Source organism: Lissotriton vulgaris, chromosome 2_1 (genome assembly GCF_964263255.1).
Source record: "Lissotriton vulgaris chromosome 2_1, aLisVul1.2, whole genome shotgun sequence".
Taxonomy (NCBI): Eukaryota; Metazoa; Chordata; class Amphibia; order Caudata; family Salamandridae; genus Lissotriton; species Lissotriton vulgaris.
In genome coordinates, this window is record NC_141687.1 from 1,803,050,115 (window position 1) to 1,803,074,823 (window position 24,709).

At 44.1% G+C, this 24,709-nt stretch overlaps 1 protein-coding gene across 11 annotated transcripts in view; it reads right to left on the reverse strand.

Annotated features, from left to right (window-relative positions):
• Positions 1-24,709, reverse strand: part of NAP1L4 (nucleosome assembly protein 1 like 4) — a 1,422,554-nt gene that overhangs the window by 1,048,027 nt on the left and 349,818 nt on the right. For 7 of the 11 annotated variants that reach the window (XM_086957858.1, XM_086957861.1, XM_086957857.1 and 4 more), the window contains one exon: positions 10,532-10,603. The exons of the other annotated variants lie outside the window; for them this stretch is intronic. In XM_086957858.1, coding sequence (XP_086813984.1) covers positions 10,532-10,603 — 72 coding nt within the window. The remainder of the gene's footprint in view (positions 1-10,531; positions 10,604-24,709) is intronic. 11 annotated transcript variants of the gene reach the window in all.

Genomic DNA, 24,709 nt, shown 5'->3' on the forward strand with positions numbered 1-24,709 from the left:
AGAGCCTGAATATCTTGGACTCGCCGTTCGGGAGGATAGACCCGAAAGTGAGTCGTATCCAGAACTGCTCCGATGAAGAGGAGCTTCTAAGAGGGAATAAGGTGCGACTTCAGCACATTGATGGAGAACCCCAGCAAATGCAGGAGGTCGGCGTAGTCTGGAGGTGGGAGACAACTGTCTTCAACAGCCAGTTGTCGAGATAGTGGAAGACTGAAACCCCTGATCTGCGCAGATGAGCTGCCACCACCGCCATCATTTTCGTGAACACCTGATGGGCGCAGGTAAGGCCAAAGGGGAGCACGGTAAACTGATAGGTAGTGTGGCCTACAGTAATCCGCAAGTAACGCCGGTAGGCCGGGAATGTGGAAATATGCTTCGAGAGGAGACTAGACCTGAGCCAAGTCGTGGGAATAACCATCACATACTACTTCTGGCGCAGGAACACGCTTGATGGCCCCTTGGCCAAGAGGGCCGCGACTTCCTGTTGAATAAGTGTCAAATGATCCCCCGTCATGCGGTGGTACTGGGGTGGCATGGCTGGAGGGGTAGTCTCGAAGGAGAGGGAGTAGCCCCTTCAGACTATTTGTAAAACCCACCTCTCCGAAGTGATGGTGCGCCAGTGGGGGTGGTGATGGCGAATCCTGCCGTCCACTGGTCTTTGATGTGCCTGAAAAACCAGACTAGGAAGGTTTGGAGGCAGTGCTGGTTGGGGTGGAGGTGCACTGACACTCTCGCTGGCCCCCTGACCCGGCTCGGCGGGTGCCACGTCCGCGCTGAGACTGTTGCTGCGCAGGCCTATGGTTCTGAAGCGACTGTGTTGGGTGGCCCTTCTGTGGCCACGACAGGAGCGAAAAGCAGAAGGCGGAGGAGGGCGCATGGTGGAAAGGTCCAGGGACTTGGCCGTAGCCCGCGCTCCAACGCACTATCTGCTTTGTTGCCAAAAAAGGCGAATGCCATCAAAGGGCATGTCCATCAGTGTGTTCTGGACATCCCCAGAGAAACCAGTTGTCCTCAGCCAGGCGTGGCGACTGAGCACCACTGTCGTGGAAATCGCTCTGCCCAGCGAGTCGGCGGTGTTAAGGCCACCGCGAATAGTGAACTTGGCTGCATCCCTTCCTTCAGCAACACTTTGATAGAGCACTGTCCGGGCCTCCTCCGGTAATTGAGGCAGCACACGCACCAACATATCCCACACAGAGTGGAAATAATGGCGCAAGAGGCAAGTGGTGTTCACAAACCGCAGCCCCACACTGGTGGAAGAAAAAATCTTCTTACCGAATTGCTCCCGTTTCTTGGATTCCCTGTCTGGTGGTGCGGTAGGGAATGTGCTCGGGACAAAGAGGCTTGGACAAACAAGCTCTCAGGGGTGGGGTGTTGGGAAAGGAAAATGGGGTCGCCCGGGGCCAGGCAATGACGTCGGGCCACCTTCCTATCCACAGGAACCCCTGTGTTAGGCCTGAACCCAGTGCCCAAAAGACCTTCTGAAAGTGCATCATTAAAAGGCAGCAGTGGCTCTGCAGAGGTAGGTGCGAAAAGCAGAAGGCGGAGGAGGGCGCATGGTGGAAAGGTCCAGGGACTTGGCCGTAGCCCGCGCTCCAACGCACTATCTGCTTTGTTGCCAAAAAAGGCGAATGCCATCAAAGGGCATGTCCATCAGTGTGTTCTGGACATCCCCAGAGAAACCAGTTGTCCTCAGCCAGGCGTGGCGACTGAGCACCACTGTCGTGGAAATCGCTCTGCCCAGCGAGTCGGCGGTGTTAAGGCCACCGCGAATAGTGAACTTGGCTGCATCCCTTCCTGCTCGGAACAAAGAGGCTTGGACAACCAAGCTCTCAGGGGTGGGGTGTTGGGAAAGGAAAATGGGGTCACCCGGGGCCAGGCAATGACGTCGGGCCACCTTCCTATCCACAGGAACCCCTGTGTTAGGCCTGAACCCAGTGCCCAAAAGACCTTCTGAAAGTGCATCATTAAAAGGCAGCAGTGGCTCTGCAGAGGTAGGTGCCGGCTGAAGCACTTCTGTGAGGAGGTTAGTCCTGATGGCCACTGTAGGGAGCTTGAGGTGGAGGGCCTCGGCCGCCCTACTCAACACTACTGTGTAACTTGCACCCTCCTCCGTAGCCACGGTAGGAGGAGACAGCATGCCATGGTCAGGAGAGGTATCAAGACCACTGGCATCCCCCAATTCCTCTGCCCAGTCTGGGTCAAACTCACATTGAGCTCTGAGAGGGTCCTCAGACCCCTCCCAGTTCTCCCCTTCCTCCGAAGGCTGATAAACAGGCTGAAAATAAGGAGGCTGGACATAGGGATAGAAATCCCCCATCGGCGACGGAATCGGCTGAAATGGGGCAGACGTTGAAGATGGTGTCAGTGGGGTCATTGTCGGTGGAGGTGTCACAAGGTCAACCTTCGTCAACCAGGATCCGAGCCCAGATCCATGGGGATCCTGTGGCGCATAGGCCAGTGCAGACAGCCGAGCTGCCAGCAGTAAAGAGCGAGAACCCCCAGTCGGGAACCCAGGGCCCGAAGGTGAACTGGCGGGGCCAGACGGCCCAAAGAGGCGAGCCAAGGCGGACAGAAATTCCTGCAGCTGGGCTGGAGTCGCTGACGGAGCCGGGAAGGGCGGGTAGCCCGGCGGCGACCGTGTAGGCTCTGCCGGAGCAACGGGGGAGGCACCACCTGCACCCTTAGCCGTGTCGCACCACGACCGGCGAGGGGAAGTCTGAGAGCGACAGCGCTTCTTCGACTTCTTGGAATGCTTCGTCTTACCTGACCCCGAATGCGAAGACTTCGATCCTGACGAACGATGGTGATGGCTCTGCGACCGGTCCCTCGACCTCCCACATGACCAGGACCTTGAGTGGCGCGGAGCCGTCTGCCAGACTTCAAGCAACTTTCGGGACTGCTTCCGCAAAGTCTTCGGCACCAGGGCCCGGCAGTCGGGCACGACTTGGGGTCGTGGTAGCGCCCCAGGCAGTAAAGGCACACGCGGTGTGGGTCCGTCACAGATATCATACGATGACAGACCCCGCGTGACTTCAAGCCGGGTTCCCTACCGCACCAGGATCGACTCGAAAAATAGAGAGAAAAAGGCCTCGAAAAACTCAGTCAAAAAGTGACGGGGAGTAACGCTCTCTCTGGATCTGCGCTTGCTGGCACGAAAAAAAAACCCTGACGTCTGTACGCGAGGGCGACGTCTAAGTAGCTGCTGTGACGTCATCTCGCCGCCCAGACACCAACGACGGATGCGGAGCCGCACAGCGCCACCTTTCGACACGCAGGGGTACTGCTGACGAAAACTTTCCTTATCCAGTCTGGCGCCTGGGAGTAATTCTAAGGTAAGGAATCTATCACTACGTCTTTTTTTCAGATTCATCCATACAGGCACTCATACACCTACTGATTCACCAATACACCTAGGTATATATATTTAACACTCAAACTTTTTAAAAACAGTCACTGGATGATGTCATCAGATAGGTCACTGACCATCTCATAAGTGATATACTATGAGAGGTCATAAGCAGTGCAATCTAGGAAGCGAGTTCTAGTTAGCTCAGCTGCTGACGGTCTCTGGTTTTGTACTAGTGAAACATGAGACTACCTATAACATCTCTGTAACCTTTGTTTTTTTAGTATGTATGTATACATATATATTCACTGAAAAAAACCATAGGTTTCAGGCCTTATATAGTTAGGAATTAGCATTTAAAAACCTTTAAAACTCACTCAAAAAACTATAAGTTTTAGGAGTGTTAGAGTTAGCTGGACATTTCACTCATACAAAACCATTGAAATTGCTCCTATATAGTTAGTTGTACTAACTATATTTCGCGCACCCGCAATCCACTGCTGATGATGTCACATATTACATCATTCATGACATGGTCAGTGACATCACTGATGACATCTCAAATGACATGTTTTCAGACTTACCACTTCATTCCAATCAAGATGGCTTCTAGTGTGCCATACTTTTATCATAAGTAAGCCTGTTAGCGCTCTAGTTGTTCTTTAGAACACTCTGGGACATTCTTTCCTTGGGCTATACTTGGGCTACATCTGGGTGATATTTGGGCTACATTTGGGCTCTTTTGTCTCTGGTGGCCATCTTGGGAGACTGCATGTCAGAATGTTTTAATGAAATTGAAGAGGATTTGAGAAGTCACTCAAAATGGGCCCTCATTTTTCTTTCTGCAGCACTAATCATACTTTCTATGGCAAAATATACCCCCTCATGTTGTTCCTTTTTAAAATAAATGGTTTAAGAGTTGCCACTTTATTCCAATCAAGATGGCTTCAGGTGTGCCATACCTTTGTAATAAGTAGGACTTAGCAGTCTATTTGTTATTTAGAACACTCTAGAAGGCTGCCGTAGAACACAAAGGAATCAACTGACAGTCTCTGTCCTTGTTGGATGTACATGTTTTACTGAGAATGTCAGACTTCATTCTCACATGACTGAGAAAGATAATGTGAATTTACAGAAAATATGCTTTCAGTTTAGCTTATAGATCCCCTTCCAAACCACAGTGGGAAAAGCATGAGATAATAGTTTTCTTTCAAACATGATTCATGATATCCCGCCAGAAGGCTTTTTCCAATGGTAAAATCACCTTCGAACACACCACAATTCCTAAAATGAGTATGGTACCATTAACAAATGATTTATAATGTAACTAAAGTCCTAAAACCCTCTATTAACTACAATGCTTTTTAATGAGGTGCTATCATGTATATTGGTCCCAAGATGGCTGCCAACACTTCTTGGATGAAGTGCTGACAGCCAATCAGATCTCACGATGAGATGTGTGGTTAGGCTCCGCCCAGATATATATGTGTTTTTGAAGTTAACCACTGGAGCAATTTTCACCAAATATAGCAAAGGCACTTCTGCGTACCAGTCCCTACAATTTTTCCAAGTTTGGTGTAATTCCGTTCAGCGGTTCGGGCTGTAGACTGGTCAGAACATTCCATGGAAATTAAAATGGGGAAAACACGTTTTGGGACCCCCCTTTTTTCTCAGCCCCCACTTCACGAATACCCCCGAAACTTTCAGGGAAGGAGCGCAGCAGAGCTGGCCACAATTTTGGAAAATTACACGCAAATTCCTAAACCGGCGCCAAAGTTATTCCCAATAGAATGTTGCGGATTTCCTATGGTAGCTAGGTCCTAACTATATATATATATATTAGTATTAGAGATGTCTGGTTCTCTAGCTGGGTAAAGTAAGTCCTTCCTTGCAATCTTCTCCACCCTCTCACATGCAGTTGAGATGGTTTTACTGCTATAACCTCGTTCATGGTGGTGATTGACAAAGTAGACCTGGGGATGAGAGGTGGTAACTGTGAACTCTCTCTAAGAAAACTCGAATCAACCTATATCATTGACTTTGAATGTACTGTACCGTTGGACTCAGTGTTAATGAAGAATTGGCAATACACCTTCACTAAGTACAATTTGAACTGGCATGATAGCTTGTCACAGCTGACTTTCAGTAATTTTAATCTTTTTCTCCTTGCAGGTACTTAGGAATGTTTGTGCAGACTATGTCTATTTTGTGTGAAGAACTTATTAGTGAGAAGGCACTGGATATCTTCAATATTATGCCCACTGGGGCGAGGAGAACCGTGGTATTACCACTACAAGACTCATTGCCACGCCCACTGGGGCGAGAAGAATTTTGACATTTATATATTATATTTTGAATCCGCCCACTGGGGCAATGTGCTTTTCACTATAGAGCTGACACTGTTGAATAATATTCTTTTATTTTCAAAAGAATATGATGCTTTATTTGGTTCTTCACAGTCTGTGTATGTGTCACAATGACTATCTACATTGCCTCTAATGATATGTTAAAATGGCTGACACATTCACCAATACTCCTGGTTGACCTGCAAAGTAGTCCTTTGTTTAGGTTTACATTCGTTTGTGGATTTAAATGGCACTTTTGTGGCGAGATGGTAAGCGTGATCAAGGCTTAACCGCCGAAACGGGTTGTAGTTGCCAATAAATCTTTATTGAATTGCACAGAAAAGGTGTCCGGGCAATCTGTTCGCAGTGAACCGATGTTGGAGTCTATAATTCGGGACTGCCGGTGCCCTGCTCGGACCGCCCGCTGACAGCGCTCCTTAACTACCGGCATTCGTGAAAAGAAAAAAAATATATATATAAACATATATACATATATACATATATATATATATAAATTAACATATATACATACATATATACACATATATATACATATATATATATATATATATATATATATATACACACATACACACACACACACACACATTCTTAAATTATATAATTATATACAATTAATAATTTTATATGTTTTACAAACAAATATGCAACTTATTTAAAAATGTAAACTTTAGCAAAATATTTTATATTATTTAAACTCAACTTCAATTACATTTACCAAATTTTAATTTAAAAAGAAATTCTAGTTAGTGTGACTTTATTTTATTTAGTTTGAAAAATATTTATAAAATAATGCATATATTTTATGTTTTCTTTTTTAAAATTTATTTTCATTGGTATTTACCCATTACAAAATACGATGTGACATAGAACAAATATCAGGTTTAAACATTAACTAGGAAGAGCTAATGTGGTATATAATTTTATTATATTAATTTTAGGGTAAAAATGCTAGCAGCAACGTTTCTATTCAAATTTAGTCATACATGTAGGTCTAGAGTTTGGTGTAAATCTACGCTCGAAAAATCAGCAAAAAATCAGCAAAATAGACTGGATTTACACCTATGAGTAGGAGTATACTTACACATAAGTAATTCAACAGGGAAATTTGTGAATAGGTCCCGAAGTATGTTTAGACTACATTTAAATCATCCTAATGAGTACGAGTAAGCGGTGTATTTATCCGATTACAGATTTTATTATCTCGCAGTTCTTTTCCTTTCTCTTCTTCATTACATTAATCTTGTGTCTGCTTTTCCTTCTTCCTCAAATGTCAGCTATGTCAGTTATTTGCAGGAGACCGAACTCTTGCCATATTATAGTAGTTTTAAATAATACAATTGATGAATATACAAGTTTTGATGAGCAACGGTTATAAATTAAGATGTCCATATGCATAACATGAAGAATGAACAAGCATAGTAATGGTATTTCATATATTGTTATTGCCAGTCGTATGACTTCCTTTTCTATTTTGAAAATTCACTGAAGACCACTGGACATATAATATATAAAGAAATGGTGTGTACTTAGTGGAGTTCTTTAATGTTTATTGAACCCCTTTATTTGGTTTAATTTATTCTTTTGGCTTAGCTTTTTTTAAATCTGTGCTGGTTATACTCCGTTCCTGATCCAACAGAGTGGTAGTAATGCTTATTTTTCATGAATGTCTAGCTTCAGACACACGCTGAATAACCTTTTAACGTTGAATGCAGATACAAAAGACCGTTCTAGAGTGGCACAGTGAGTGAAAAAACAAATGTTTGGAATGCTATCCAGAGCGACTATTGGTGGTTTAGACTATTTAGAATTATTTATCCCATTGCCATTGTGGGTTTACTTGTCCAGTATATCTCGGCTCCCTGCCTGTGTTACAAGTACTATATAAATGCTTCACTGCTCTTCTTATGCCCTCTTGGCGATACCCATGTTCCACTGCACAGGAGAGATGAACACATTATTTCTTAGTTTTTACTGCTATTCTTATTGCACCAAATATAAAAGATTATGCCCACCTTTGTGTAGGGTGAGCAGTAGGCCTGTAGAAGTGTGTGGTGCATAGGACAACAATTAGGAGTGTGTAAGGTTTTACCCTCAGCTTCCCTTTTCATATACAACAATACTTGAGGAGGGTTACCATATTTTGTTGGATCCTATTACTATCCACAAGACAGAATGTTCCATTGCCACTGTCTCACTCGGATGAAGGATTGTTCACCCAAGTAAATAGGTGAAAAATCACTGTTGGAATATATATTTTAGGGTCCTCACCCTAGGGTACCAACTATGGCTTACTTCATCATCGGACCCTCGGCCCCCTCACCTAGTGTGGAGGGACGAACTCAACACGTCTGTAAGTGGAGTTACTTGGCTAAGTGGTTTTTGGGATTGTGAGAAGAAATTAAAATGGCCTGCCGGATCCTACTATTTTTTTAATGGATAGTCCATTGGCAAGATTAAAAACTGTGCAATCTCATAGGGGAGTAGTGATCCTATACATCTGATGCCGCCATGTTTCACCCGTTAGAATCGCCCATGTGGGTCGGTCAGCTTTTTTCAGGACCTGATTTTTGCACTAATCCCTATAAGTGTAACTGGCCTTCATCGCCATGTTTATCCGTCTTTCTATAAAAAAGGTTATAAGAAAGGCATGCACGCAAATCATACAGACCAGTATTTTGCACTTTTTCGTTTTTGCATTGGTCTTAGCTGGGGAAGATAGAATCGAAAGCAATATGCAGTAATGAAATATCTATTTTTTATACACTGTAATATTGCACACCATGCATGTGATTTCAAAAATGTACAGAATGTACACCTACTTGGCCTATTTAGACAATAAGGCTTCATAGGTTTAATCTGGGACGGAGCTCCTTATAGTCACACTGTTGGAACAAATGGGTAAATAAACTCAAGCATAAAGTGTATATTAGGCACTCTGAAAAAGGATTTTTAAACAGAAGGTGCACCAGGGCTTCTCCTGCTTTTGTATTACTTTGTCAAAGGATAGCACCAGAGTCTTTACTATTCCACTCCCTGAACCCAGTATCAAGGGGCGGAAGCAGTCAGTCTCAGGTTTTAATCTCTTTCACGTCGTGTGACCATAACATGATCAGGAGGGCTGTGAAAGAACTACAGATTTCTTGAGAATTGGTCTTTGTCCTGTAGATTAAGAGCCAGTATTTTAGTCTCAGATTCATAGTAGTGATTACATTGTAATTATAGTTTTTTGTTTCTTGAACAGAAAAATACTTCCTTTTCTTTATCATGTGACAGTCATGTGATCGGCTTATGAACAACTAAATTTGTGGCAATTATATATCTTTCAAGGATGGGGTGTAAATCCATCCTATTGTGGAATGTGCCCATTTTGATTTCTGAGTGATGTAGTTTTACACTTAACCCCTTCGAATCTCATGACGAGCTCAGCTCATCATGAGCCAAGGTGCTCGTGTGCTCATGACGAGCTGGGCTCGTCATGAACTTTAGAACGCTCGCACGCTGGGCTAATTCCCCTGCTGTGCGAACATTCTAAAGAAACGGGTGTGGTCATGACGAGCTCAGCTCGTTATGAACACACCTCCCCCCGCCCCCCAGCAAAGCATGGGAATTTGCCCAGCTGCGAAGGGGTTAAGAACCATCATGATATGGTCATGCATGATCTATTGTATATCTTATATTACGTTTCCCCACAGTATTTCATCATTCAGTCCTTTTTGTTGTATGAATAATATATAAATCACCACTGTTATTTTTCAAAAAGAACTCTCACCTATGTCTCTTGATTCTGCTTGGGCTTGTTCTAGAACTATCCACTTGAGTTCTTGTGTTGTATGACCTTTTTGTAAGGTTATGTTCTGCCATTTTGGGTGTTACCCGTCTGCAATGTATATTGCTTCAATGTTCTCCTATTCTGATGCTCTCTTTTCTTGCCGTCATGCCTATACTCTTTTACAGAACGGTTCTGGCGCGGACCTTTTGCCTAGTTAGGTGCCCCATAAATGTCATGTGGTTTTCTCTGAAAACTAGCCTCATTTATTATGCATGAGGATTCTTAGTATAATAGCAGGATTACCATCTTCTGCATAATAACTCTGTATAAGGGTCATCACAATCGTCATCCTTGGCCAACAAGCCCACAGTACCATAACACATCTAGGTGGAACCCCTGAGGATACCTTTTGGGTATAAAAGCACCACATCTTCGTGGGGCAGATTCCCTTAGTTTATTTTGTCTAAACATGAAGATCCTATATGGAACTACACAACACTATTTGTGTCTTATAATTTTCTTGACGTAGTCTGAGGCAATGTTATATGTAGTCACACATACTAAGGGAGGGTCTTCCTTTGCCCTTGTAGGAGTCTCTAGCATAGCTTCACGATTTGGGTGTTTAGCTCTCTTCCTTCTTAGTTTTTTTCAAATTATTCTTTCTGGGTAGTTGCATTTTCTACGTTTTTCAGCCAGATCTGCTGCCTTTAGTGGACTACAGCCATATGGCAAGTGTGAGATAGCTCCTGCATTAGATGAGAGGATAGAGGGGACAGAATGCGATGTCATTCCTTCATACATTTCTCCTCTCCTATATTCGCAGTCTCCTTTTTCCACCTGGCTTCAGTATTGTTAGCAAGAAACAGAGTGTAGGAAATCACAATTCACACAAATCAGTGCGAATAAAACGAAAAAGGGAACAGATTTCCTCTATTTTTTTTTGATTGCTCCAGCCTCCATCCCTTCTTTACACGTTTTACAAAGGTATCATTTATCCCTCACATCTCCCCCCTTCTTAAGCATATTAGATAAAAGAACACTTACCTGAACCTTTTTCCGTTTGTTCGAGGGACAACTGCGAACGGAGCCCAACAGAGGGCTCTGAAGTGAAAGACCCTAAAAGAAGAGGAACACAAGAAAGAGACTTACTATTAATGCGAGTTCCTGTACTACCAATAAAAAGTACATTCAGAAATAAGTACTGAGTACAGTGAGTATTTCCTTGACCACGCTACTGCAACACAGTGTTACAAAATTGGTGGAGAATGCGAGCATAAAGTCCATTAGTCCGAGATAATGGAAAGACTAATAAAACTGCTGTTTAGTGGTCAAGAAAGACTAGAATGGGCCATTGAGAGACAGATGACAACGGCTCAAGCTGACAGAGATGTTCTAGGCTTCACTTACCCAGCAAGTGGAATGCATACATAAGGTTGCTGAAGGTCAAATGCATTCGCCAACGAGCACCCAGAGCCCCCACGGGGTATCTTCAAGACACCCTCACATATCCCTCCTAAAGTATCAACCTGGTGAGGACCCGGATGCTTTCTTTACAAACTTTGAAAGGGCTACCCAAGCCTGTGGTTGGCAGGAAGGAAGTGGCCTTTCTTTTTAACTCCGTTGCTGACCGGATAGGCCCAAGCTGCGTACCAAGTGGCTAACCCCACAGGAAATACACCTTTCAAGGACATCAAGAGCATCATACTGGACCATTTGGGAATGGATCCTGAGGCGTATAGGGCAAGATTTAGAAAGGAACGAGTTAACCCTGGGGATATAACCCCAAGAGAACAGCAAAGAATAAATAATGGCTCTAATTTATTTGGAGCAGTTTCTTGAGGCCATACCAACACCTACCCAAAGGTGGTTACGGCAGGAACCACACCTCTCTGTGCACCAAGCCATAGGGATGGCAACGTCCTTTACTCGGGCCAACCAAAAACGCTAACTTTGAACCCGATAGGTCTTCTCGATATGTCAAAGGACGCACGCGGAATGAGAAGAAAACTGCCAGGCCATCCCAGGAGCCTCTGAAATACAAACCTTCAAGAGGGGATAATGTTCCTTTAAGGGGCCCCAATGCTATGAGTGTGGGGAATGGGGTCATATAGCCAGAACCTGTCCCCAAAAGAAGCAGACGGAGGAACCGACTGATGTCAGTTGCATACCCAAAACCACCCTCTACACTGAAGAAATGGGTTCGGGCTTCTATGCAAGTCTCAAACTCAATGGGGAGAATGTAACAGCCTTATTGGATTCGGGTTGTAGGCAGTCCATTGTACAGAGCACGTTGGGTAAAGACTGTCAGATCTGCCCAGAGAAAAAGACCCCTATTGGGTGTGTTTATTGAGACGTCAGAATATATCCGATAGATGAAGTCCCCATCAAACTACCCAATGCCAATTCTCTTCTGATGAGGATGTGTTCTGACTGGGTTTTCTGCCCCTTTTTGAGTGAAGGTGACTTTAGCCTGCTATCATTCTAATAGGAGGATTAGAACCTCAGACCTGGCCTATTTACCAGGTGTTTGACATAATTCCCTACCCTTTTCTGCATCTTAGGGTCTATAAATTTATGTTAATGAATAGATTCTTTAGTATTAGTATTAATCCGTCCTTTTGTAAGGTTGCTAGCATATTTCTAATGGAGTTATGCTTATTTCGGGGCCAGTAGGCCTCGAACGGGAGAGACTCCATCTTTCTTTCTGCCTCGGCTGCTTGAGATACTTTTAGGTCAAATGTAATGTTTTAGTTATAAGGTGTTGTTCGCTTGGAGAGAACCGGCTCAGGCTGGCCCTTATCGAAGGATTGTATTTTTCTTCGTGTCGAAGACATAACATCAGGCCGGCTGGCTGAGAACGTGTCCTTGGCACGGGGTGGTACAAGAATTTGGTGGGTGGCAGGTTATTGGCCGTAAATTTCCATGCATGAACACGATCATATTAGCGAAAGCACGGAGAGTTCAGGGTTCAGTCCGTGAGTCAGTTAGTAGACGGCAGATAGTCGTTAGCATTATTGCAGTTAATCAACTCAAGGCAGACAGTCGCCATTTTGAAGTCCGAGAAAGACCGAGGGCTGATACTCTCTCAGAAAGATTGAAGTTATTTTAGTTGGAGCAGCTGGCGAGCTTTGATGCTAAGATCAGAGCATGCAGAATGAAGCAGTTAGAGGAGCAAATGATACTAGAGCGGCAGAACCTGATTTATAAGATCGAAGTTAGAAGGTGAAGATCGTCCGTGATTCAGAGGAGAGAGGAGTAGTGCAGAACAGCGAGAGTGAAGCAAACGGAGTAGAGAATAAGAAGGAGGTTCCAGTGACTTGGAGGGGAGCAGAGGAGACAGAGCATAGCGGTGCAGACGTGTATCCGTGACTGCAGGGGTGATCCTAAGATGAGCCAAGGCGCAGACGAGAAGGGAACCAGGATGACAACTGAGCCCAGACTTCATACGCATAAGGTGACGTCGACCCTTTCTTATTAGCGTACACACACATTCTAATTCTTTCTTTTGCTTTTCAGGCTATGTGTTATATTGCAGTATTATATTGTTATTGTTTAAATAAAGGGAGCCCAGTTCTTAATGAACAGCTGTGCAAGTGTTATTATTCATAATAAAGTTAACCTTCGTTCTAGTCAGATGCTGTTAGGTGAACGGATGCATCTCCCGTCCAGGTAAATGATAACTGAGCAAGGGAGTAGAGGAGCACTTACATTAGGATGTAACCTTTGCATATTGTAATTTGGCCATTCTTGTGTGAAAGGATCGACCTGTCTATCTATCACATAACCTATAATATTATATTCCCAGTAGATATTAGATATATAGAGAAACTTCCCAACAGAGAGAGAAAGAGCTGAAGGTATTCATAGGACAGTGATCGTCGTTGTGTAGCGGCGTTAATGAGAGCATTGATTGTGATCAATGTGTATACCCACAGGATTGTGGCTTGAGAGAGCACTGATTGTGGTCAGTGTGTAATGAGATCGCCGCTAGGGAAAGTGGCGTTAGTGAGAGTATTGACCGTGGTCAATGTGTATACCCACAGGATTGTGGCTTGTGTATGTGTGAAATAGTGAGAGCACTGGGGGGATACAGTGTTTATCCCCACAGGACTGTGGCTTGCGTGAGCACTGATTGTGATCAGTGTGTAATGGTAAGTAATCGGAACTGCCTCAGGGTAGTCTAGTCTGGGCCTATGTTGCCGCGAGACTATAAGGTATGAGGGCGGTGTGGAATAATCAGTGAGTATTTCTAGTAATCCCTATAGATTTAGTGGTGTTTTTGATGATATGAGCTTGTATATTGCTAATTCCCCATCCTCAGGTAGGTACCCAGGTGCCTTTGGTAAATAGGTCCTGAGGAGGGAGGTGGTTACGTTTCGGCTGGGTTTGGTGGTGTTTTGTAAGCTGATTCTACCTGGTCCGAAAATCCGGTCGTTACATCTGGCGTCACGAACCGTTTACGAAAGCCTGTTAGCGCGGTATTGTTTCTATCTTGTTGGTTTGCGCTTGGCGCGTACAGTGTACATTTTTGTATATTATTTGTTTATAGTTGTATATATTTTTCTTTTCTTTTGGCACAATGTTTTTGAGGAGGTCTAAATCTACTTTTAAGTTGCCTGTTGGAATTCCCGTCTGGGAATCAACGCCTTACGAGGCATTGGCCCGTGAGTGGGGTGATTCCACTGGTTTGAGTGAGAATTGGAGTTTTTGTTTGGAACTGGCGGATCCGACTACTGTGATTGCTTGTTTGCAGAAAGCGCCAGTTGTGAAGGGTGATGAGCTTCCTATTTTGGGACGCAGAGGTTGGATTGTTTTATCTGCGTACAGGATTGTACATGAGAAATTTTTGAAATTACAGAAACAATATGTAGCCATGGAAGAGAAATTGTTGAAGTGCAAAATGCTTATACTCTTTTGAGATGTCAAAATAAATTGCTTCCATCTAGAACAAGTAGAGAGTAAGGAATTTCGTCCTAGGAAGCTGGACGGGGAATACTCCTGATCCCCTGATCAAGAATTTATAACAAACATCTGAAGGAGTATCACCCGATGAGGGAAGTGAAGGCTTTTTCCAGACAAGGAAACACTGGTCCTTTGTTAGTAAACCCCTCACTCACCACCTAGTGGTGACTTGCTTCATCATCGGGGCCCACCCAAGTGGCCTAGCGTCACTTGGGTGTGCTTCAACACCTGGGTTACAGTGGAGCAGGTAGTGAAGTGTGGGGTGCAAAAAAACAGTGTAAGTGTTAAAATTGTCCTGGTTAGTACTTCAATATTAACTTTAATAAAAAGGTAACTGGACAAAATTTAAAACGTATGGTGAGATACTGGCAGGGGAGTTACGACCTGTGTATCTCTGCTATGTGTTGGTCGACACGTTTCTACCATTAGGGGTAATCCTCGGTATTCTTCAGGACCAAAACAAGGAAGTGGGAGGTGTGGGTCCCCTAAAAGACGCACCCTATCCTAAATCCTTGGTCATCCAGATGAAAAACTGTATCTCTGGGAAGTCACTCCTAAGATTCAGGAGATGAACAAAAAACCTAGGGAAGGAAAAGAAGTAAAGGAAGTAGTTACTATCCTGTTACGAAGTGCAGTAATTAGGTGAAAAAACGACGTGCAGTTGTCCTTTCGTTCCACGGTGGTGAATGGAAAGGTGCCTTCTGAAGTAGAGGGTGTGTCTACTTATGGGGTGGGAGCGTGCTCATTCCGTGAGAGTGTACGCTGCGGCATGGTATACCTAGGGAAGAGTCTACAGATGAAAAATAGGTATCCTTGGTGTGTGCCTGAATCAGCATGCTTTAACATGGAATAAAATATAATTAGGCTGCAGTGCTCATATCTTTAACAGCGTGAATTGCACTACGCCTAAAGATTGCCATGCATTGTGTTATGGGCTCAAATATATCCAACTGAGGATGAGTGGTGTACATAAAGACATACAAGACTCACACAAACATATAACACTGGGAGAGACACGGAGCAGGACTCGACAGAGTCAAGGCTTACTGGAGTAATACTCGAGATGGGCTTCAGCGAGCAGGGGGTAGGTGCTTCACTCCTGTCAACATACTCTATGTGGAGAGGTATGATTTAGATTAATATCGACAGAGGAAGCTCTCTTATGTGTGGGCTAGAGCGTTCAAGTATCGAGTTCTGCCTCAGGGGAAGGAAAGTCTACTTACAGTTCGTAGTGAAGAGGAAAGGCTAGTAGCCTACATCTACCTTCCGCCGCTCGGTTAGAATGAATGGGCGAGCGCGGAGTAGATATCCCTGTAAACCTGCTTCCGGGGTAGGTCACGTGGACACTACGGAGGCCCGTGGGCGGGTTGGTTGGCTTGGTGATAGTTGGACGCTGCGCATGCGCAAGGGCATGAGAGCTGCGCATGCGCCTATGTGCTGCAAGGAATATTCGGTGATAGAAAAACTGCAATTGCGCTGCGAAAACAAGGGGGGAAAGGGGATGCTATGCAACTACATTCGGATGCGAGCATTGGAACGGGGAGGGATATCCTCAGACACCTGGGATACAAGTGTAAGGAGATTGCGGAAGGCTAGGGAGCCACCGCAGATATGATGAATGGCGAACCCAGTGATAGGGTGACTGTACCCAAATACTGGTGCTGTTGACATTGGCCCAAAGGCAAAGGGTATCACAGTAATTATAGTGGTTGTGGTTACAGTGTCGTTCCCCATTGGGGTGAATAAAGGCTGCTTAGACTGGGGGGTGACAGATGTCGGAGGGTAGGGTTATTATTTGAATACAGAGTTCCACGGAATATTGTCATTAAGACCTCGTTTGTGAGTGGAAAGTCTGTATATCCACCTCTGTTCTTTTTCGAATAGACGGGCTTGGATATTGGGCCCAGATGACAACTGTTCTATAACTGTCCACCTCATGTCATTTGTAGTGTGATGGGCAGTTAGAAAATGATCCGTTAGTCTTGTCATGTTCTTTTTGCATCTTATTGTGCTTCTGTGTTCGCAAATGCGTTGTTTGATTTTGCGTGTCGTCATACCCACGTATGGTTTTCCACAGGTGCAGGTGATAAGATAGATGACATTACTACTGTTGCAGTTAGTGTGTGCTCTTTGCTCCCATACTTTGCCTGGTTCCAAAACTATGGTCTTCGTGTTTTCGGTCAGGTGACAGACGCTGCAGTCCCCACATCGTGAATGACCAGTGACTGGTGGAAGACCCCATATCTGTGTCAAGGTTGGGTCACTGCTGTTCTTGTTTTGTCTGGGTCTTGTGTTGACCAGAGTGTTTTTAAGGCTCTGCGCTTTTTTATATGAGAAGAGAGGTTTTTCCCAATTGAAGGATCCAGAGTTGACTATTGTCCAGTGTTTCCTGATGCTTTTGCTGACCATGTTGGAAATCACATTGTATGTCGTAACACACGTGAGGGGTGTGTTATCATTGTCTTTAGTTATTTCCTCCAACAGAGCTTGGCGCGGTTGGTTTCTGGCTCGTTTCTGGCATTTCTTCGTGATCTTTGTTGGGTAGCCACGTTGTAAGAGTTTCCCCGTCAGGTCTTCAGCCTGTTCTTTATAGTCATTGAGCTTGCTGCAGTTCCTGCGTAGTCTTAAATATTGACCATAGGGGAGGTTTTCCCTCAGTGGACGAGGGTGAAAGCTCTCAAATCTTAACAAGTTATTTTTTGCGTTGGGTTTAAAATGGGTTTTGGTAGTCAGACCTTCATGTTCTTTTTTGATCTCAATGTCAAGAAAAATCATTTCATTCTTGCTCACATTGTGGGTAAAGTGAAGGTGTTGGTCGCAAGTGTTGAGCCAAGTGATAAATTGTGTTAGAATTTCTTGTGGACCCTTCCAAATTGTTAGCACATCGTCAATATATCTGCGCCAGAACTTGATGTTTTCCAGGTATGGGTTGGTGGGTGAGAGGATGTATTTTTTCTCGAAATCATACACATACAATCCCGCTACGCTTTTGCGCCCAGCGTAGCGGGATTGTATGTGTATGATTTCGAGAAAAAATACATCCTCTCACCCACCAACCCATACCTGGAAAACATTAAGTTCTGGCGCAGATATATTGACAATGTGCTAACAATTTGGAAGGGTCCACAAGAAATTCTAACACAATTTATCACTTGGCTCAACACTTGCGACCAACACCTTCACTTTACCCACAATGTGAGCAAGAATGAAATGATTTTTCTTGACATTGAGATCAAAAAAGAACATGAAGGTCTGACTACCAAAACCCATTTTAAACCCAACGCAAAAAATAACTTGTTAAGATTTGAGAGCTTTCACCCTCGTCCACTGAGGGAAAACCTCCCCTATGGTCAATATTTAAGACTACGCAGGAACTGCAGCAAGCTCAATGACTATAAAGAACAGGCTGAAGACCTGACGGGGAAACTCTTACAACGTGGCTACCCAACAAAGATCACTAAGAAATGCCAGAAACGAGCCAGAAACCAACCGCGCCAAGCTCTGTTGGAGGAAATAACTAAAGACAATGATAACACACCCCTCACGTGTGTTACGACATACAATGTGATTTCCAACATGGTCAGCAAAAGCATCAGGAAACACTGGACAATAGTCAACTCTGGATCCTTCAATTGGGAAAAACCTCTCTTCTCATATAAAAAGGCGCAGAGCCTTAAAAACACTCTGGTCAACACAAGACCCAGACAAAACAAGAACAGCAGTGACCCAACCTTGACACAGATATGGGGTCTTCCACCAGTCACTGGTCATTCACGATGTGGGGACTGCAGCGTCTGTCACCTGACCGAAAACACGAAGACCATAGTTTTGGAACCAGGCAAAGTATGGGAGCAAAGAGCACACACTAACTGCAACAGTAGTAATGTCATCTATCTTATCACCTGCACCTGTGGAAAACCATACGTGGGTATGACGACACGCAAAATCAAACAACGCATTTGCGAACACAGAAGCACAATAAGATGCAAAAAGAACATGACAAGACTAACGGATCATTTTCTAACTGCCCATCACACTACAAATGACATGAGGTGGACAGTTATAGAACAGTTGTCATCTGGGCCCAATATCCAAGCCCGTCTATTCGAAAAAGAACAGAGGTGGATATACAGACTTTCCACTCACAAACGAGGTCTTAATGACAATATTCCGTGGAACTCTGTATTCAAATAATAACCCTACCCTCCGACATCTGTCACCCCCCAGTCTAAGCAGCCTTTATTCACCCCAATGGGGAACGACACTGTAACCACAACCACTATAATTACTGTGATACCCTTTGCCTTTGGGCCAATGTCAACAGCACCAGTATTTGGGTACAGTCACCCTATCACTGGGTTCGCCATTCATCATATCTGCGGTGGCTCCCTAGCCTTCCGCAATCTCCTTACACTTGTATCCCAGGTGTCTGAGGATATCCCTCCCCGTTCCAATGCTCGCATCCGAATGTAGTTGCGTAGCATCCCCTTTCCCCCCTTGTTTTCGCAGCGCAATTGCAGTTTTTCTATCACCGAATATTCCTTGCAGCACATAGGCGCATGCGCAGCTCTCATGCCCTTGCGCATGCGCAGCGTCCAACTATCACCAAGCCAACCAACCCGCCCACGGGCCTCCGTAGTGTCCACGTGACCTACCCCGGAAGCAGGTTTACAGGGATATCTACTCCGCGCTCGCCCATTCATTCTAACCGAGCGGCGGAAGGTAGATGTAGGCTACTAGCCTTTCCTCTTCACTACGAACTGTAAGTAGACTTTCCTTCCCCTGAGGCAGAACTCGATACTTGAACGCTCTAGCCCACACATAAGAGAGCTTCCTCTGTCGATATTAATCTAAATCATACTTCTCCACATAGAGTATGTTGACAGGAGTGAAGCACCTACCCCCTGCTCGCTGAAGCCCATCTCGAGTATTACTCCAGTAAGCCTTGACTCTGTCGAGTCCTGCTCCGTGTCTCTCCCAGTGTTATATGTTTGTGTGAGTCTTGTATGTCTTTGTGTACACCACTCATCCTCAGTTGGATATATTTGAGCCCATAACACAATGCATGGCAATCTTTAGGCGTAGTGCAATTCACGCTGTTAAAGATATGAGCACTGCAGCCTAATTATATTTTATTCCATGTTAAAGCATGCTGATTCAGGCACACACCAAGGATACCTATTTTTCATCTGTAGACTCTTCCCTAGGTATACCATGCCGCAGCGTACACTCTCACGGAATGAGCACGCTCCCACCCCATAAGTAGACACACCCTCTACTTCAGAAGGCACCTTTCCATTCACCACCGTGGAACGAAAGGACAACCGCACGTCGTTTTTTCACCTAATTACTGCACTTCGTAACAGGATAGTAACTACTTCCTTTACTTCTTTTCCTTCCCTAGGTTTTTTGTTCATCTCCTGAATCTTAGGAGTGACTTCCCAGAGATACAGTTTTTCATCTGGATGACCAAGGATTTAGGACAGGGTGCGTCTTTTAGGGGACCCACACCTCCCACTTCCTTGTTTTGGTCCTGAAGAATACAGAGGATTACCCCTAATGGTAGAAACATGTCGACCAACACATAGCAGAGATACACAGGTCGTAACTCCCCTGCCAGTATCTCACCATACGTTTTAAATTTTGTCCAGTTACCTTTTTATTAAAGTTAATATTGAAGTACTAACCAGGACAATTTTAACACTTACACTGTTTTTTTTGCACCCCACACTTCACTACCTGCTCCACTGTAACCCAGGTGTTGAAGCACACCCAAGTGACGCTAGGCCACTTGGGTGGGCCCCGATGATGAAGCAAGTCACCACTAGGTGGTGAGTGAGGGGTTTACTAACAAAGGAACAGTGTTTCCTTGTCTGGAAAAAGCCTTCACTTCCCTCATCGGGTGATACTCCTTCAGATGTTTGTTATAAAATAAATTGCTTACCGACACACTAGAGACTTATCAAACTATTGCAGAAAGAGCTGCTGTTCATATTGCTAAATACAAATATAAGAATCGTCGTGGTCGTGTTTGCACACGGAAAGCGCGTCTGGTCGTGGCGAAAGCCAGACTGGATTGGAATCCTGATGAGTGGGACGGTAATATCTGGGACTCTAATGATTCTGGCTCCTCGGCTGAGGAGTCTGATAGACGCGAGTATTCTCGCACTGGACGTGACTGTCAATCTAATACTTTTGACAAACTTGATGATTCAGGCGACCATGGTCGGTGTTTTAAATCGGACGACATTTCTCGATCTGAATGTCCCTCTAAATCTGTTGATCGGGCTCCTTGTGCTGCTCGTACTGAAATCTCTGAGCATCCGGTTTTTCGACGTAAGTTGCAGCAGGCTCCTGGCAACCCGAATGGTGTTCCTTTGGATAGTTTAGAAGACTTTACTCAACAAGAAGTTAGTGATATTTTGCAACGATTTCGACAACGGCCCGGTGAGGCCTTGCTTACATGGATGGTGCGTCTCTATGAACTGGGTGCTGCTAGCATCATGCTAGATGGGGGAGATCCTTTGAAGTTTTGTTCTTTGAGTTCTGATTCTACTGTACAAGATCATTTCCGAAATTATAATGCTGCTGGTCAAATTAGTTTGCTCCAGTTAGCGAATAATGGTTGTAATCACAAATACCCTACTGAATCTGCCTTTGTCTCTGAATAACAAGCCATGGTACACGTTGCGTGATGCGGCACAAAGACTGAAAGAGGAGGTGATGAAAACCGCAATTTTTCTGAGTACATCTGACCGATTGTTGGATGGTTTATTGACATCTTCTGTGCAGAATCGCATTATCCGTTCTTCCCCTGTTGCGTATAAACAAGTTATGATGACTTTGTTGATCAATCAGACTGGCAATGCGTTGTCCTTAGTGCTTGAATCTGTACGTCAACTTGGTGAATTGGGCGAATGGCTTAAACCTGAAAGACAATCCAGACCTGAGGGTCGTACTGCTGGAAATTACAAGTTTTCTAGACGTGATATGTTTCTTGCTTTGCTGGCTGATGGTATGAAGAGAGAAGACATTGATGGTGAACCTAATTATCGCTTGTGGGACTTATTTCGCAAGCGTGGTTTGGATCGGAAGGAGGGTGCACGACGTGTGCGAAAGAATGAATGTGATCGTGAATATTCTGATGACAGTGGGGATGATCGACATCGTGATGATTTGGATCGGCGTTATAGACGACGGAATGAGCGAGATGTGCCCCTCAGCGTGAAAGAGAGAGAAGGAGAGAGGGGGAAAGAGAAAGGGGGAGAGATGACTATGTTGAAAGCAGATACATAGATGAAAGGGATGAGTCCCCTGAGATGAGGAGAAGAGAGGATCGACACAGATTTTCTGAACGAAATTCACAATACTATGCAGATGACAAAAATCCATTTCGTAATGGGGATTGATATGAACAGGACATTATATCGTCCAAGAAATTTGAGAGCATTTACCCTGATTTGTCTTGGTTGTCAGAACGCAATAAAAATGATTAAGAAATAGGTCAAGCTCCAGTACGCAGTTGGGCTCACAAAGACAATAGACCCTATGTAGATATTGAAATTTTTTGGAGACATCGTAATATACAAAGGGCCCGAGCATTGGTAGATACAGGAGCTGAGGCCACTCTAATTCATGGAAAATCAAAGAAATTTAAAGGACAATTTTTCACAAATACTGGTTTAGGTGGAAAGGAAACCCCCGCAGAACAAACAAATGTTGAAATGAAAATAGGTAGAATTCCCCGAAAAGAATATTCTGTTTTAGTTGTGCCACTTATGGAATATATAATTGGAATTGATATTTTGAAAGGTATGACATTGCATTTAGATGATGGTTGCTATCAATTTGGAAGTAGAGGTTATATTTCATCTAGACCTGTACGAGTTGGTCGTTTGAGAATGCCTCCTATAAAGATTCCCCAGCTACAAAAGTTGTTTCCCAAAAACAGTACCGTATTCCCGGTGATCACAAAGAGATTAGTTCTACAATTCAGGATCTAGTGAATGCAGGAGTTATAACTCCGGTTACTTCTGCTTGGAATAATCCCGTTTGGCCTGTTCGCAAGAGTGATCATTCTTGGCGTATGACTGTTGATTACCGCGAATTAAATAAACATACACCCCCTTTGACCGTTGCAGTACCAGACATGATTACTTTAATTGAAAGAATTCAGAAGCATCCAGGAATATGGTATGCGTCTATTAATATTGCTAATGCTTTCTTTTCTATTCCAATTGCCCCTGAGTGTCAGAAACAATTCAGTTTTACGTGGAATGGACGACAAATGACGTTTAGAAGTCTTTCCCAAGGCTATGTACATAGTCATACGATCTGTCACCGGCTGGTGGCGGAACATTTATCTGAAATACACATAAACCCACAAATACAAATTTGTCATTATATTGACGACATTCTGATTCAAGGTGAGACACAGGATCAAGTTCAGACTCAGCTAGATCAGGTTATCAATCATTTACGTGAAAAAGGTTGGGAAATCAATCCCGACAAATTGCAAGGTCCGTCACAAAGTGTGAAATTTTTAGGAATCAATTGGCATAAAGGTAACAGAGAAGTGATTCCACAAGTGAAGCAGAAAATTCTTGACTTTGCGGTTCCTCAGAATCAAAGAGAAGCCCAGAGATTTATTGGTTTATTTGGTTTTTGGCGTCAACACATCCCACATTTGAGTCAGATATTAGCCCCTTTATACAGACTCACTCGTAAAAAGAATGCGTTTGAATGGAATAAACCGCAGCAAGATGCGTTTGATTTGGCGAAAGAAGCAATTCAGAATGCTTTGGATCTGTGGCCCATGCTAGATGGTGATGTGGATCTGAATGTGTCAGTGCAAGGTCCTTATGCAAACTGGAGTTTGTGGCAAAAACAAGGCAAAAATAAAGTACCGTTAGGTTTCTGGACTCAAAAGTTACCTGATGCTGGTGAGCGTTATACACCTTTTGAGAAACAGTTACTTGCATGTTATTGGGCTCTGGTGGATATCGAGCAATTGACTTTGGGACATAATGTGATGTTGAGACCTGAAATTCCTATTATGCAATGGGTTTTGAGTTCGCCGAAAACTCATCAAATTGGACATGCTCGAGAGTCGAGTGTGATTAAATGGAAATGGTACATACAGGTAGGGCACGTGTGGGACCGAAAGGTGTTTCGACGTTACATGAGCAAGTGGCGCAGACGCCTTCGAATGAGACTGGGAGTGATTGCTCCGTACCTATAGTGCAGGAATCCCCTGTTAAGTGGGGTAAGCCATTTGATGATCTGTCCGCGGAGGACAGAAACCATGTGTGGTTTACGGATGGTTCCGCGAGGTACATAGGAGAGAAGAGGCATTGGAAGGCAGTGTCCTATAATCCTATCACACAGAAATTGCTGAGTACAACTGGTGAAGGAAAAAGTAGTCAATTTGCTGAATTGTATGCTGTTTACCAAGTTTTAAAACAAAAACTACCTGGTACGTGTCACATTTTTACTGATTCCTGGTCCACTGCTAATGGACTGGAAGTTTGGTTACCAACATGGCATGCTCGTAATTGGGAATTGCATTCTAAGGAACTTCGGGGTAAAGAGTTATGGAAAGAAATTTGGGAACTGCTTCCGCAAAGTACTGTTACAATCTTTCATGTGGATGCTCATACACCCATAGACTCCCTTGACAAATTCTTTCACAACATTGCAGATGAGAAATCTAAAATTGCTGAGGCAGTGGTGGACATGCAGGACTCTGATTTGGCGGGATTGGCGAAATGGGCCCACCAGAAAGCAGGACATTTTGGAGAGAGAGCCACTAGCAGGTGGGCTGCTGATCGAGGAATTTATATTCCTTTAAATTTGATTAAAGATACTATACTGCATTGTTCTATTTGTCAACATTCTAGACAACGAAAAGTACCCCAAATTGTTAGAGGACATTTACATCGAGGAAAATTGCCCGCTCAAATTTGGCAGATTGATTATATTGGTCCACTCCCTATGAGTAAAAATTGGCAATATATTTGTACCATCGTTGACACATACAGTGGTCTTTTGGTGGCCTTTCCCTGTAAACGAGCTACCCCAGTAAACACCATTAAAACATTGGAATTGATTATGCTGTATTATGGTGTCCCATTTCAGATTCAATCTGACAATGCATCGCACTTTAAGGGAAGATTGGTGCAGGAATTTTGTGTGGAGAACAACATTGAATGGGTGTTTCATATACCTCACTACCCACAGGCAGCAGACCTTATAGTTCAA